At 35.0% G+C, this 18,191-nt stretch overlaps 1 protein-coding gene across 1 annotated transcript in view; it reads left to right on the top strand.

Moving 5' to 3' along the window:
• The window catches only part of LOC140171840 (tachykinin-like peptides receptor 99D), a 41,979-nt gene extending 24,203 nt beyond the window's left edge, over positions 1 to 17,776 (top strand). The window contains exon 3 of the mRNA XM_072195170.1: positions 17,296 to 17,776. Within this exon, the coding sequence (XP_072051271.1) occupies positions 17,296 to 17,518 (223 nt within the window). The 3' untranslated portion in view covers positions 17,519 to 17,776. The remainder of the gene's footprint in view (positions 1 to 17,295) is intronic.
• Positions 17,777 to 18,191: the final 415 nt, after the last annotated feature.

Genomic DNA, 18,191 nt, shown 5'->3' with positions numbered 1-18,191 from the left:
TGAAAAGACTAGTTTGCGTATGACGTTCTGTCAACCAGACCAAAAATGTCGTACTGCGCAGGTCAGCAACCAATCACGCCGCACCTTTGCCCTTACGTCAGACGTAAACTAGTCTTTTTAATTCGGTCTTCAATTATACGCTACCCGGCCAACGTATATGTATTTTCGGATAATTGCTCAATCAGGTCAGTCATTTGTTGCATAATCGGGGTTGGAAAATATATATGTACTCGCTTTTCACAAATGTAAAAATCTCAGTTAATTTAGCCAAATTTTTGTATATTGCATTTTGTATAAAGTCCTCCAAGGGCAACACTGTATAATTTTTGTTTTTTCTCCATGGGCCGGTGGCCTAAAGAGTTTGTTTAATAAACCTCACTGAGCATGTTTTGCTCAGCAAATTTAAATATATGGTCGAATCCAACGAAAAGTGTACACGGCATGTTCAGGGCCATAACTTAAAAGTATTAATCAATTGGCATTCATTTTTGTATTGTGTTTATCCGCCTTGATCATACGCTTTGCGCCATATATAATAAGACCCCTTCTGTGAAAAACTTAGACACAGAGACCCCAAAACATGCTATTTTTACCCATTTTTCAAAATATTTCTTAAAGTATTTTTAAAACGTCTAAATCAGTTATGAAAAGAAGTCATTGGATTGAATCTAAATTGATTTCCTGAAAGGCGTGTATTCAAAGATTGCCTGTTCAATTTTTCACATATTTGTACATAATTATGATTTTTTTGTGATCATTTTTTTTTTGTTTTTTTTTTACATTACCTACGAATACAATTTTTCATAGCACTAGATATATCTTTAAAAATGGAAATCACTAATAAATGCGCAATTGATACAAGCTTTGATATGTCCAATACTGAAATGCATTGCATTCAGGCATCTTTATTATTGTGTTTAGCTGCCAGAATTCTAAATGGCACAAAGGTAGGTTTGGTAAAAAATATGCATTACCTCCGAATACATGTTAAAAGCTGTGTCATTTCCACAAAGTGAGAGAATAGTAAACAATAGTTAAGCAATAGGTGCAGGGTAATACACTCTTTATTTCTACCAAGTTTCAATAGCCTGCGTTTAAATATTTCTGAGATGTCAACAATAAAAGCAAGTATTCGTAGGTAAATTTCGGTAACCGAATGTTACCTACGAATACAATTTGACATCATGACAGTATTGTGAAACACTGCCATTCATGCCAATGCCCATATTGGTACATAACGAAGGCCTGTATGTTTGCTATCAAATCATATGTCAATGAAAGTTGCGAATTCACATACATGCCCACCATGCAAAACTGAATACGGCTTAATTGTTGAAAAATATGTACTGAAATAGACGACGGTCTGCTCATTTGAAAGAAAAATCAGATTCAAAGAAGATTAGAAGGGGATAAATACTTGGATTTGTCAACTGTCATGTGTGCTTCATTTTAAATGTTTACCGACCTTCTAGTGTCTGAGTAATTTGTGTCCAAATTGATTTATTCGAAGGTAACTTTTGACGTTTTCGCTAAGGTTACCTACGAATACCATGGAAAAAACGACTGTTCTCATTGTCTCATGATCTAGACAACATAATGATGGACCCTGGTATAAAGCTAATTGTAGTTGCCCTCAAACGAAAGGCCACAAGACGTAACTGACTCCAAGATGGACTTCACAAGTCTGCAATAACGGTTTTAAGCGAGTTGTGTGCAATTAAGCAAATTAAAGTCACTTTAGTGCCTTTGTTTCTTACTTTAATACTCTTTCAACCGCTGTGAACCGACATTATTAATACATGATAGGGTCTAAAGTATCAATAAACGCACATAAAGAAAATGATACATTCAAAGTGCTTTATAAAATGAAGTTTTGATTGGGATATCCACCGAAAGTCTAATTCTTACCTACAAATACTGAAATGTTACTTACGAATACAGCATAATACATGACACGTGTAATGAAGTGTCGCTACCAATGGAAATTAATTGTCAAAAACTTTAAGCGGTACCCCAGGACACTATTATTACCCATATACGGATTCATTCAACAATTATTTATTATGTAAAATTGCTGATTAACTACTTGTATATCAAAATGAAGTGGTCAAAATCTTGCTAAAAGCATCAAAAAATTGTGATCTAAGGTAATAGCATTTATTCATTTGGACGTACCATCTGAAAGAGATCTAAAACTACCATTTTATTAATTCATTACCATAATAGCAAACTTTAAACCTCTAAACTCAATATAGATATTGTTAAATCGCTCATGTTACCTACGAATACCCGGGTTTGTTCATCTTTTCATTGTATAAAGCGTTAGGTGTATGCTTATAATTCTTAATATTCTTGAAAACATATATCCTACTCGTTCTTATACAATGTGTAAATTGATTCATACTCATTTGATAAATAAAATACAGAAACTGACCTAAACTTCATTTTCAAAAATAAACTAGCATAAATTGACTAAGATCATATTGATCGCGTTATAAAAATAAAAACAAATATTTTCTGGTTGAGCTAGCATTTTCCTGACACCCTGTGGTCTACATTACACGAAAAAAGCGTTAATGGGAATATTCCATTTGTTTTAGGTTGATTAGTATTGCGATAGTGAAAGCATCCTAGTGGTATTCGTAGGTAACATTGGGTTTTTATATCACATTTACTATCACACGTCCTGGATTTATTTTTCAAGATTAGTAATGGCACTTTTGGTTCCTATAAGGCCAATATGTCATCAATCAATGGGCAAAAGGAAAAAATTGTGGAGACATTTTTATTTCGGACTTTTAATTTTGGCCCGTGGACACTTTTGGTTGGATTCGACCATATATGTATATGAGCAGAAAAATCATCACCATCTTTAATTACATTTGAATAATGCGATGTAATTTAGTTATCCCTCTTTAATAATTTTAGCTTAATAATTTTGTTTAAACATCTATATCTGTCAAGGAAGGGGTTTGACTTTTTTTGTACCTGTGTGGTTATTACATTTATTATATTATATTTTCTAACGATTTTGTTGCATCTAAATTTGTGACCTGCTACCACGAAATAAGCATAGAGTAGCAAGTTGGCAGTTTCGAGACGCGCGGCCCTAATTTGGTAAAACGATCTAACTTGAAATTTGGACATTTTGAGATAAATCCATATCTCGGGTAATGTGAAGGCGCTCTTTCCATTGGTGACATCCTCAAATCACACCGTGCTTCATTTTGAAGATAGCAGAACCTATCTTGACACTTTTTGTCAGTTTTCGCGTAATGTGGTAAAATGAGCTATCTCAATTATTTTATTCAAGAAGAAAAACGTCGAGTTTTCAAACTAAAAAAGCTCTTTTTCATGAAACAGCGATTTTCAAGTTAGATCATTTCAGGGCACCTGTTCAAGCCATTATCCTTTATAAATGGGGGCAAATAGGCCATTCACGAAGAGCACACTACTGGCTTGTACAGGTGCGCGGCAAACAAAGAACATCAGATCAGTCAGCCAGAATGTCTCGAGACTACCCACTTTACGCTCATTACGTGGTAGCAATTGTAATAAAGTTGTTTGGTTAAGAATTACCGAATATTACATCGTTGTCGTTTGATCAAAAGAGCTTGATTTTAAATCCGAAAAACATCCATAACGTTAAGACATACAAATATAGGACATTATTTGATTATGCTCATTGTGCCACATATTAAAGCAAAATATGCAAAAACATATGCACTAGGGAACATAATTCTCAAAACTAATCCCGTATAATAATATTCATATAATTTTCCGAGGTGCCATTTGCGGTATTATTTTAAATAACGAAATGGAAATTTGGTTTACCTAACCTAATTAAAGCACTAAAAGCAGTATTGTAACAGTTGCTGAGGAGGACGTCATCAATATTTTTCCAAATTCTGATTTTTACAAGATTATAATATACTTTAATAAACTAACATACCCTGCAATAATCAAGACATTAGGTGCTGTATTTGTGACAAAATCTGAGATTTTGAATAGAACGTCTTAATAATCCGTTTAAGGTGAGACGATGCGGTGCCTGAGCTAGCGGTGTTTGCTCTCAAATATTGAGAAAAAATAAAGCCCACACTCATAGAAAAAGGTATGGGTTCAATACGTGAGATTCATTGTAATGGGTTTCATTTTCCCCGTATCCATGCTTTTCACTGGGGGGTAATAGCAACAACTTCGGTTTTGACCTATTATAACTGTAATACATGTGGAAATATGTGTCCAGTGGCTTCGTTAACTCATTTCCTATAAGGTCAATGTATTACTCTGCAAAAAAAATCTGTTTTATTTAAACAAAATAACCAATATCTAGACCGTTGACCATTTTGCTTGTAACTTTTAGAACTGTACATCGCAGATAGGTCAAACTATACTTTTTCTAACTTCTGAACAGGGATTGCTTTGGTGTAAGTTTTAACAGATCTGAGATATTCAAATTTTGACCCCCTTTTAAACTCTAATGACAGTTTTGTAATGACATTTTAATACATTTTTTGGATTGTGCACCGCAGGGTATTATACTGTATAGACCCCACTGGCTACCTTCATACCCACCAACATTTTATAACATTTCAGTTGAGGTAAATTTGCATTTTCCTAGATAAACAGCTTTATTAGAAACTCACCACATAATAATTTCATATTCAAGCACAATGACCTGGAAATGTTTATATATTTAGCAATTCCTGTTCTTTATTGTCAAATAGTTGACTTATAATACGAGACAAAAACTGATTCCACCAAATCTTCATTTTACTCTTGCAATTGTAATTTACTTCTAACTGTGTAAATAATTGTTACCACACAAATGTTTACTTTATCCAGGGGCGTAGCCAGGAATGATTTTGGTCTTTTTTGACCAAGAAAGCAAAAAGAACCTAGTTTTTTGCTCGCAAATGTTCAAAGTTAGACCTTTTTTGGACCACAAAAGTGTGAAATACCTTTATATTTTTGGTCGCTCATGTGGTCCTTTTTGGCCTTTAGTGATTTTTAGAGGTAGAGACCGTCAATTCCTACGCCCCAGATTCTAACTGTTTTTCAATTACTTTACATGGCGTGCTTTTAGAAGTAAAACACTTTTCATAAAAATCACAATGAAATATGTTTGCGGCTTAGGCACTACATCTAATTTGGTCCTATAGAACTATCGGTGCCCGGTTAGGTACCGATGACTCTTAACATCACTCCCTGCATAATAATTGACAGTTGCATAGTGTTATTGTTTTTCATTTAAATAAAAAACGAATGTACTGTACAAATGTTCAGGGTACGATAAAAAGTGCCATCGGTACCTCTTTGGTCACCGATAGTGCTATAGGACCAAAAAGATGTTGTGCCTTAGATCGTAGACGATTAGTTTGATTAAAGGCCGTACATATCCCAACCGCCCTCGTGCGTCTTCCGCTGAAACTTGGATTCTTGCTATTTATATGCTGTTGAATTGTACGTATAGAATATAATAGAATATATAGTGAAGAATGTAGAATGCATTTTAAATGTACCGTTAGTAAACGCACGGAAGAGGTCGGAATTACCATACCGGCCTTTACAAATAAAGTCGTATATCAAATATTTCACTTTCACAAAGTGCACGTCATTTGTCATTGTTTGTGTTGTCTTGTGACCCCGTATGAACCATACACAATTTAGCTTATGTAGGTTTCACACTAATGCATTACTTTTTTTGTTTCCAACACATGAAACATGCAATACTTGTTGATGTTGTTTAACTAACCCTCACCAATTCCGTTATGTTCTGTATGATTGTCTATGGCCGTATTCCCTCACGTTCTCTCCCTAAACTGTTTAACCCCATGAAAACTACCTGCCGATTGGCCAAAATGAAGTTTTCATTATCAATTGGCCCAATCAGCAACATTTTTAGATTAATCTCATCACACAAAAAATTGGGGTGAATTATTTGCAAACCTCCATTCTGATTGGTGATTTAAGTAAAAATATCATGTAATTAACCAATCAGAGGCAGTGTTGGATCCCACGCATGTGAAACAATTCACAGGCGTGAAATGTTTCATTTTGAATTACAAAAAATTATAACAAATGCACTTAATATTAATATTTTATCATTTTGGTGAAACTGACAAAGATTTTAAATGCTTACAAAAAGATAATTTCAGTGGTTTAACTTTTGCTACTGAAAATAACAAGTGATTTTGTTCACCCAAAGTCATAACCATGCCATTGTAATTAATGATGCTTCGGTGATACTTGTATGTCGGGTTTAAAGACCGGATATCCTTCTTCCATGTCTGGCTAGCCACTGCACTGAGACTTGGCCTCATTTTTTTCACATATTGACGGTTTGAATCGAAATGAAAGAGGGTAAAGACGTATCAGCCGATTAGTAGGAATATTGTTTACACGACTAGTGGACGAAAATTATAATTTATGTGGAAAGCAATCGAATTACATATTCAATTAATTTTTGAACCCCTGCAGTTGTTTTCTATATTATACTCTGAACGTGCTGGCAAACGGCCCTTGTGTATTTTTGTGTGATGCAAGCACTGTCATAAATGTTATATTAGATGGCTTTAATGAATAAATGGCCTGTACACGAATGGTAAGACTCTTTTTTACAAAGCTGTTCCGTGTTAACGTTACACTATTGTGAGACGTTTTTTGTAATACAGGGTGAGTCAAAAAAGTGCAATAGGGCAAATGATCGATATTTACGTTTGAACCAAGTTGAATTTCCCCTTTTGTTGAAAGTTTCTATAAATGCCACATTTAATGGTCACCTTTCGTGAAAACATGAAGCGAATCGCAACTACCGTTCAATTTTATGAGTCATTGTACTACGATACCCAATTTTTGATTTTTTTTTGTCCACGAGGCACTATGTATTTTGAATGAGAGAACATAATGCGCAATAAAGACACCAGATCTGAAACTGACTTTAACTTATATATAAAATCAAGATTGATTTTTGCGTTCTTTCAATTCTTTATTTTTTCTGTTCAAACAAACTTTCTAACGTTATCTCACCCGACTCCAACTCAAGTTTTTCTATTCCCAATATGCGCAACTTACTGGATATTTTGTAATTCACTCCACTTTGCATTTCCTTTCGACATTTGAAAATCCCGCCTAAAAATTTGCATGTTACTTATACTGAAAATGAACATCTTTAAAGTAAAGGTTAATAAAGATAATGACAACAAATATTGTTTCTTCTCCTTAATCAAGACCAGGGGCAATAACATTTCAAGTGCTCCATTCTATTTCAGTGCCAATGAGGTTGAGAAATGGCAGTTGTTATCAATCTACCTTATCATGCTTATATAGAGTCAACATTTTGATGTCTATTTTACAAACATTAAAATTGGGTATCGCTGTAAAATGTACAATAAAAACAGAACGGTAAATGCTAATTAATTCATTTTTCACACAAGGTCACTAAAGGAAAATATCATATACATACCGTATTAAAACCCATAAAATTCAACCTGGTTCTAAAATAAATATGGATTATTTGCCCTGTTGCAATTTTTTGACACACCCTCTATTTGTGAGACACATTTGTGATGTTGCCATCCATCCATCCATCCATTCACACACTGCAGGTTTCGGCAGGGTTTTTCTCAAGTGATCCACTGCAGATCGGCCAACAAACAAATGACAATGCAGGGCCAAATTAGCATGTGGAGAGCCCCAACCAACACGCGATTTGGAGGACATACTGTTACTGTCTGTAGAAAGACTGAAAATGGCTTAGCCGCAGATATGGTGCGTTACGCGACAGTTGATAAGCCCTCTTAATGTCAAACATGCCTTAACCCCATGAGAACTACCTGCCGATTGGCCAAAAAGAAGTTTTCATTATCAATTGGACCAATCATCAACATTGTTAGAATAATTTAACCACGCAAAAAAATTGGGGTGAATTATTTTCAAAGCTCCATTCTGATTGGTGATTAAAGTGAAGATATCATGTAATTGACCAATCAGAGGCAATGTTATATCGGCAGGTAGCGATCAGTGGCTTAAAGGAGAATGGTCCGTTATATTACATGCAGTGTTCACTTTGCTTGTAAGTTCTCCACGCCCCTCCTGTGGAGTATAATTGAAGTATTATATTAAAGTCTCCAGTCTCTTTTAATTTTATAAGCAAGTTTGGCGTAAGGCAACACCACCATGTATATTGATGCTGATTCGGAATAAGAATGATGTAGGAATGAGACTATACCATTCGGACCATTTTCCTTTAATGTGTTTATACTTCCTAAGATTTGAACTATGAAGTTATTCTCTTTGTTTAAAGTGCATTTCGTGATCCAGATTCTCATCCCCCTACTTTTCTCAAACCAATTTGAGATTTTCATACCACTGGAAAACATTAGAATTATGTTATGGTACACCAGAACGAAATTACAACACTGGTCCATGGAGCAGTGGAATACATCATGCAGAAGTCGCAAACACAAAACCGGAATCAACTGAAATTTGGAAATACGTTTTTTCGATGATATCTACTGAGAAATGTCATAAAAGAGGATGCTGGGATCACGAAATACTCCTTTAATACAACATTTTTCAAATAAATAGCGTACCGTATGTGTGAGTATTACTTCTACCAGAGAATATCACGCACTTTTGCTATGTGACTTCATTACATACATATTTGTGCACTTCATACTTCAATTCGGACACTATACTTGTAGTAATTGTGTTAAATAATGTTAATAGTCTGTGTTAGATATGTTAAATACTTTATTAGTATGAGTAAATTAATGTCGAATGTAGTTCATGTTTTGTTTTGTAAACCTTTGTGTTGAAAGAAAGTACCTAAAGCATGACTACAGCACACAGACACACACCTTTAAATGTGAATATGTTGGAAGTGCAACATTAAATAGAAATGTATCTCCCTACGGTAAACAGTGAATTATATTTAGTTACTATATGTGTGAGCAATCTATGTGGGCACATGTATCGAAATACATAACGGAACAATCTCCAACGCGTTTCCTTCAAATCTATTCTATTCAAAAACACTACTCAAATGTCCATCCAGTCTCATAGTTTTACCCTTGCAGGCCACAAATTTTCAAAAGCTGCCATGAGGCACAAATTTCTGAGTTTTTTTTACAGACTTGATATTAAGTATGGAATTTATTTCGCGAAGTATCCAAACAAATCTGAAAGGAGTCTGCTTAAAAACCACATGGTCTAAATATTAATTGGGATATGGTGTCAAATATTCTTTTATTAAATGTGCGTTCCAAGAGTTTACATTATGATGTTCATAATGTAGTGAATTACCTGAAATGGGGGATTTAAGAGGGCTAAATTTGTGCTTTGCGGGAAGCGGGAAGGAAAAAATTTCTTATTTTGGGCAACATTGTTCTATTATCATCAAATTTACTGAGGTTTAAGGTGATATTTCCATAATTCAAACACCATACCAGTTTAGAAAATGATGGAGCTTTGAAATATGACTCTTACGGCTCTGAGGTGAAATGCAACATCGACTTTCTGTACACAAAGAAACAATTTTTAATTTTCATTGGACGACCAGAACTCCACGCAGTTGTTTTTGTTCTGTACGTTTATACCATTTGACCCGGCCCAGGGGTCATTTTTTCTTATCTTTCTGAGTACGTACCACTGACTTTTAAGAGTTTTAAGCTCCTCCTCCGATTTTCAAAACTGATACATTATAAGTGCATTTCATCTCTGACGAACCTCAATTGCAAGCCCAAAAAAATTTGATAATAACAAAACAATGCTACATAAATTCCTAAATTTTGCCTACCCCCCCCCCCTCCCCATCCTCCACAAAGTAACAAAGCACTAATTCAGCCTCCTCAAATACTACATTATGAACACCATAGTGTAACCTCATGAAAATCACTTTCTGGCGTATATTGACGCCGTCTCCTACACACAACCCGAGTTACGAAAAAAAGGCACAAATATCTTGCAGCAGCTTTCACATTTTGCACATAATACTAGTACACCTCTCTTGTACTTGCATAATGGTCGGAATCCAGACAGGTGCAATCAAGGTTTGTTGATTGAATTACACGAAACTCCTTCTCCAGTAACGGAAGGGACATAAAAGCGTTGTTCGCAGGTAAAACTACCACGATTCCGGAAAGACTCTAGTCGGACCCTTAGACCCTCAGACATTTCCTGGTCATTTTAGTTGTATTCGGTTACAGGTCACTACATTAATTTCATGTCCTGAAAGGCACCTCGTCTCAGCATTGGATTTCTTCCCAGAATTCATTGCGTTACAACTTTTATTAGGGGTACTTAGGTAACAACATTAAAATACGGTAATACAGTAATCAGAATACGTACAATTGTTTTCTTTGTGTAGTTATGGTAATAATATACATATCAACACTTTGCCTCACACAGGCAGCTGAACAGACACACACTGTTTTTGTGAAAATTATGAGACTCTGTGTGATGTTTAAAGCACTTTGTAGAACAATATCGTACAAATGGAGCACAACATACACTAAGGATAGCGTTACTCACACTTGAATTCATTTGAGGTAATTCAATAGCTTTTTTGATTACTGTTGAGTAAAAAATTACTCAACATTGAGTAATTTTTTACTCATTTGTTGAGTTCTGACCTATATTAGCTCAATGTTGAGTAATTTTGTTACTCAACTGTTGAGCTGTGACCTTTTTACTCAGTGTTGAGTAAAATAATTTTTACAGTTGATGTTAATGTGTACGATCCACGTCGACTGAGACTTATTTACAGTTTACATTCGCTAAAGCCTTTCTTTCTTATTCAAGAAAGGCTTTGTTGAATTTACATTGTGATAATTGTATCAAAAAAGCTATTGAATTTCCTCAAATGAATTCAAGTGTGAGTAACGCTATCCTTAGTGTATGTTGTGCTCCATTTGTACGATATTGTTCTTTAAACATCACACAGAGTCTCATAATTTTCACAAAACCCAACATTTACTTTTACATAATGTTCTCTAACCACGATATGTTATCTTAGCATTTGAATATATGAATACAAAAGCCACCTAAGTCCATACTTTGGCCAAATTGAGTTAAGCATGGGAAATTGTTGCTATACATAGGCCTGTCATATGCATGAAAGAACAACTCAAATTCATTCTCTGTGTCTATTGGGCATGTGAAAAATAGCATGTATGAAAGAATCATCCAATTCCATGATTTGAGTCTTGTAACACATTGATTGAAATCCAGTATGTATAAAAGTCCACTTGTAACACATTCATTGCTAGAGAATGACTTTTGAACAAAAATGGGTTTAATAAAGGAAAGTGTGTGGTTTATATTACATGGCAGAATGCTTATCAACATTATACATACCTGTGTGCTTTATTTTGTATTATTTACTAGTGGTAATCTCATTCTAACATTGTTGTCTTTGTATATGATTCAAAAAAAACCACCAAAATTTAAAATGAACCCCACGAAGTCCCTGAAATGCTAATCGTCATACCTAATACAGGTTAATCCACTCATTTGCACGTAAAACTTACCATATTGACCAGGTAAATCTAACTGAAGGAATTAAAATGATACACGGGTTTTTCTCTCTAAATAACTTCGCATGGACTTAGGTGGCTTTTATATTCATGTATTCATTTGTACATGTATCTCATCAATTTGTTTTTGTTCACAAAAGCACAAGTATTGTCATTCACGCGCACAGCCATGCTTAAATACAGTTTTGTTCACGCATACTATTACCATGCTCGCATTTTATAGTATTTCCATGTTACCGATGTAAATTTGCAACATGCTCTCATTTCAGCCCGAAAGATAAATCCATTATGTACAGCGTGATGTATGGGAGTGCTTAAAAGTGGTTTAATTGCCTATGGTAGTGTAGGATTACCAGAAGTTAAACGACTTACCGGTGTGGAACGATGGTTGTCGTCTTCCATCAATTTGAAAGTATCCTGATGTGTATTGCTTTGCTTTTACGTATTATATCATAGTTTTGTTTTATTTCGGTGTAATCATAAGGATAATTTTTAAATACATTTTTTGTACATCACAATTCATTTAAATTTTTAGGTCAATACAATAATGGAACTAAGAAAATACCCCCTTCCCCATATTCTTGGTGTGCAAAAATGTACTTTCGATGCGCTAAAAACATCCCTCCAACACATGCCAAATGTTTATGAACCCAAATTTCAAACCTTAAAATGATCTAACTATGCTACGTTTCCGAACTGTTTTTGAAAGCCATTTTAGAATGTAACTTTGAGAACTTTCCATAAATGTGGCCAAAATTTACTTGCTACCTGCCGACCTGCTTGATTTCCCTTCCCCTTTTTGGCTTGCTGAAAATTCCTTACTTCCCCCTTCCCCCATTATCCGCCATCGGGAGCTAATAATTATTAACAGGGCTCTTAATTTGATTTACCATTCAAAGAAAGCATCTTTTATCAGATAATCAAGTAATAGAAGTTTTCTATCCCATTTATTTGAGCATTTCATGTTAAAATTATCATACTTGCTAATGTCATGTAGCATTGCATTTTAAATATTAAACTCACACACAAGATAAGCTTTACATTCAGAGATTGCTTCGTAGGAAGAACATATGTTTTATTCTCTTTAATTAAAGAATAATACAGCCTGGGATATAAAATAATCCATGAAATCTTCTGCATCAACTTCTAAAATTCCTTTAATTGTTCAAGTTCATTGACATTTAGAGAAACGGCCTGTTCAAACTAAAGAAGTTAAAGCAATATTATATCGTTAAGCGTCACAAATACAACTCAAATAAACTAACAAAAATAACGAGAGAAATCGTTATTTTAAAAATTATTTTAAATCCTATATAAATTAGAATTACTATCCTAGTAGTAATCAGTGTAGAGTATCGAAAGCTCCGAATCGGAACGGCAAAAAGCATTTTATCGTGGCACTGGCAGTCACCTTTAGTGCATGCCATTTTCTCTGATCTATTTTCACACATGTGCACGTACGCACAACGACGTCACATTGATGCGTGTGTGTTTTATAGCTAAACATTAATACCAAATACATGCATAACGGTATATAACCAATCACCCCTCGCGTTTGATGTTAAAAATGTATCAGGACAAATGCACGTGGTGTGAACAGGCAAAATGTGTGCTACTAATTTTATCTAAATAATAAACAGAGCATAAACCTTTGTTTTGATAATATTTAAGAATCAATTTGGGCGGCATTCTACCACATCTCTCTAAATCAGTTTAAACATATATATCGGCGTTTATATAATTATATCGTGAATAATTATTGTAATTGGCAGTAAAAAGACGTCAGTGTTATTTTGTGATCATACATTATGAAATATTTCAAGACTTAAGTTGGTATATGAATGCGTGAAGACTGGAGATTTCATAACAGAGAAAACCATAATACCGCTGTAAGGTATACTTTCCCTTACACAGTGTCGACATCAGAATTTTTTGCGGTGGGCATGGGGTGGCAAAGTGAACTTTAGGGGGGGTGACAAAATCAACAAAAGATGACATTTGTGTAATTTTGAAGTTTTTGCCATAAAAGTAGGGGGGGAACAGGGGGAAAGAAAATGCCCCATTGCCCCCCGTAATTCGCCACTGCCCATACAATGAGGTGCAAATGTTTGTTTTATGAACACAAATGTCATTTCAAAAGCTTATAAATTTTGCCCCTTTTGCACCTTTTCAATCATTTTCTGATGAAAATTGAATGGCTCAGATTGTTTCTTTTCTCCCGATGGCCGATAGGGATTTACCATCTTCTCAAGTCTGTGAAACTCCAGATGGCGTGAATGTAACTTATTATATGTAGCAATCTGCGTTGCGGATCGCATCGTATTTTTAAGTCAACACCGCGTGTAATTGTGTATAACGTAAAGAAGAGAGTCAACACTATCTGACTTGGTGTTTTATTACGCTCACGTAACACCGATCACTTTATTTATATAATTTAACTTTACGACAACGTTAGTCAAGTTACTTTCCTTCACTACAAGTGATTGTAACAATCCAATAATTGCAAAAGTTACCCTTTGCTGCTAATTTGTCATATATTGACGGAGCTGTTGGGTTTTACAGGTGCAACCCGTTGGCTTGGTCCTAAGTAACAACCTCAAAAATATATAGGGTACCAAAATATGATGGTGAAAATTATACTCTACTGCCGCTTTTTTATCTACTACGATTTTGCACTTTAGATTTTTCTCTCTGCTTTTATACGATAGGGTGCATTTATTTGCTCTTCGATCTTCTTCAAACAAGCAATTAAGTCGAGCTGCTTGTTAGGTGAATCGAAAGTGACAAAACTATTGAACTTAGTTGAAAAGTTAATGTCCTACTAAATTTGTTTTATTTCAATAAACAAGTCAAATGCAATCCATGATTAAGAATTGATACGAGTAGTATATTAAGTGGCGACAGACATACATTGTTTAGTTTCTTAAATGTGTAGCAAATACTAGAGGTGTGTAAAACCTGTGGCAAATTTTTAAATTGCCGCAGGAAATCATACAAGTAATATACCTAATTGTGACAGGCATCCGTTAAAATTGCTGAAGTTATTCGTAAATAAATCAGAAACCTAATATTATGGATACTTCTCTGTGCATGTTTAACCCTTTTGAAAGGATGACGTTGACAAAGATTCGCTATAAGTGGAACAACATACCTTTAGGATACCAAAAATATGTTGAAAAATTGCATGCGCCAAACCTAATGATTAGACGAATTGGCATTTTGTCAAATTTAATCAAGCTAAAACGACTATATTTGAATGAGTTTCAACTCTGCTTACTGCAAATCTGATGACGGAAAAGTGACTTAATATGATATTTACAGAAAGGCTTGAAGCTTAGTGGTAACGTGAGAATGATCGTGGTACTTCCAGAGTCAAATTGGTTGGCGTTGGTATCAACCTTAAATTAAGTACCAATATTACCTTTTTAATGGCTTACATTTTAGGATATAGTCCATCTTACGTATAAGTTTTGCCGTTGCGCTTGTTTCCGCTGTGGCATAAAAAAAAGTGCAAAATAAACCTGGAAAACGATTATCATTTGGGCGGCAAATCCTAGCAGAGATGAAGTGTTCGTTGCGACGGAAAATCGCACGGAAAAACGTTCGACTCTATTTAGGCACCGCTTTGTTCGACGTCACAGCGCGATTGAAATGATATTATCAGCAAGTCCAAGAACAAACTGCGTGCACGAGCATAGACTATGCATGTACAAAATAAAAAGAACAATAGAAATGACAGAGATATATTTGAAGTAAAGGTACTTTTCTTGCATATACTAATAAAGATACTAACCCCCTGAGCACTACCTGCCGATCTAACATTGTCTCTGATTGGTCAATTACATGATATCTTCACTTTAATCACCAATCAGAATGGAGCTTTGCCATTAATAATTCATCCCATTTTTGTGTGTTCAAATTATTCTAACAATATTGCTGATTAGTCCAATTGATAATAAAGATTTCTTTTTGGCCAATCGGCAGGTAGTTCTCATGGGTTAACAATGAAAAACTCTATCAATTCGATTTGCTTGATAAGGAATATGAAGTCATTATGCGAGGTTTAACCTGGGGTTAGAATTAAGAATCAAGTATTTTAGAATCGCTAGCTATCAGTATTGTTAACATAATGAATTATTCTCTGAATTATGTAGAAAGTCAATTTGTACCTGGTAATTTGTTTACCTAGTTATTTACATAATAGCCCGCCATATACAAAACGCTTTTAACTGTAAATATTAAATTGTTGATATCCAAATCCACGCATTTTCTCGTCGTATAAAATAAATACAAAATATCAACAATTACTTGCAATGTTAATTTTTCTCATATTTTATTTAACTATTTGATTTATATAGTGCGTACCAGTTACCAGCAAATTAAAATCAAATATATTTAAAAAAAAAATTATGCTGCCTTGCACCTTCCAGTTATACATCTCTTCAAAAAAGACAGGTGTTAGCTAGATCAATTTTCCACGAGATAATGCCGCGAGGGGGTCGCGCTCGTTCCGTGTAGAGTCTAGAGCCTTAACGATTGCACTAACTGGACTACTAATAAAACAATACCAAATTTAGTCCAACCTTTTCAAGCGGCAAGCCTGTGCCCAGGTCTCCTATCTTGTAACCAGGAGACGCAACAGCAGAACCACATCCCTGTGGAAGACAAAGCGAAGTGTATCAGAATGATTTATACCCGGCTTCTTCATGATGCAGTCATGTCTACAGTAGAAAGCATCTCGACCTTTGCAGGACTTAACCCCATTAAAAGCTATTAAACCAAGATAACACTCATTGAAACAGCTCAACTGATTAAATCGGATCTTCTCTGGTTGTGCACAAGTGACTGTTTTCATCTGCGATATCGCAATAAAGCTGGTATTCATAGCTTCAGTTGGGTAACCGATTATAAAGGAAACGAAAGGAAACAATGTTATATGTGGCTTTGTTCACGAAATCAGACAATGGCGTGCTTTTTGTAAACCAGCATTCTTAAAAATGAGCAACATAATGATTTTTGACTTAACACGGTTTGGAAATAATTTCTTCATATTTTTGGTGTTATCTGTCGTTTACATGTCCTTCCTAAAACACAAAAGTACGACCCTCTCCAAACACCTAAATTAGCTAAAAATTTAGGACATGTTACAAAACTATATTGTCTAGAATTTTAGAAGAGTACTTTTAATATTGGCCGGTTATTTTTCACACAGCGACGTTAACTAGGCAATGTACTATTACCTATAACATTAACTAAAACACCAAAGTACGAATATTTCCAAACATCTAAATTAGCTAAAATTTAGGACATGTTAAAAACTATATTTTCTAGAACTTTAGAAGAGTACTTTTAATATTGGCCGGTTATTTTTCACACAGCGACGTTAACTAGTCATATCCCCATACTGTTAACGTAGGGCTATTTGTAAAGGTCACGCGTCAATGGGAAAGAGCACTGTGTATTGTGTATAGGAAAACGGACAGTAACTGCAGTATGTCCCAAATGCATCTTTGGGTCCTCTTGAAATGACCATATTTTATTGTTATATTACTGTGTATTACATCAACAAATTTTGCAGAATTTGATGTGGCAGTCATGTCCAATATCTTGTATGCTTAATTTGTTACAGGATTGTGCACACCATGACTGACTCTAGCTATGCTAACTATAAAAAAAAATTAAGACATTTCTCTGATTTTGTGCTCTTAAAATAACACCTCGATTGTTTTCATTTTTCTTTTGAATACGTTCACAGGTTCCGGGACGGCTTCAAGAAAGTTTTCCGTTGCATGAAGCCCACAATCGATTCCAAACCTGATCACTTCCGGGGCGGGGTCACGGCAACATCAGGAGGACCACCAACCACTACATCATGTCAGATGAACAACTACCAAAAGCAGATCATCGACGGAAAGTCGACTAACTGTAATAATACAGTTGTATCTAACAGCGAATTCGTCGACGACACGACATGCTAATTGTCCAAGTCTTGATAGCTATGTTTGTCCAATAAGCTGTAGCCGTTCATTTTGGGCTGTAAGTTTGATGCGCCGCCGAGTACATCTCCGCACAAATCTACGGTTGCAAGTGATACTAAAAGCGCCCGTTTAATTGCAGGATATACGATGACAAGTATATCTTATTACGGCAATTTCTGGTTGCTAAGATTGCAGTCTCATCGCGCTTGGCGAATGAGTTATCATCTGCTACTGCGGTTACAAGCATGTAAGAGTGTTCAGGGGAAAACATAAAGAACAAGTTACGCTTTTCCGTCTAGTTCTAATACATGTAGTCTGCAAAACAGAGAAACACACGTTTTCTCTAAAGAATGAAAGTTATGAAATATTTTTGTCTACAAGCATGACAAGTAAGACAAAAATGTCTTTCTTTTGTCATTGTAAATTTGGAATGACATACTAGTACTAGTAATCGCTGGCAAGACATAATAAATACATTATATAAAACTATCATCCTATTTCAAATACGGTCGTTACCAAAAAAACCAATCATAACAATAGAAGAAAGAGACGGCGAATCCAGCGAAATCTCGTACAGGGTGACCTATAGTTGTAATTGCTGACACTGCCAGATGGACGACAGAAAAGAGGAACATGTCATACTGTGTGTCAATTGTTCCTCAAAATGCCTATA

Source organism: Amphiura filiformis, chromosome 15, assembly GCF_039555335.1.
Source record: "Amphiura filiformis chromosome 15, Afil_fr2py, whole genome shotgun sequence".
Classification (NCBI taxonomy): Eukaryota; Metazoa; Echinodermata; class Ophiuroidea; order Amphilepidida; family Amphiuridae; genus Amphiura; species Amphiura filiformis.
Note: the sequence above shows the minus strand (reverse complement) of the source record. Positions and strands in the feature narration are given on the sequence as shown.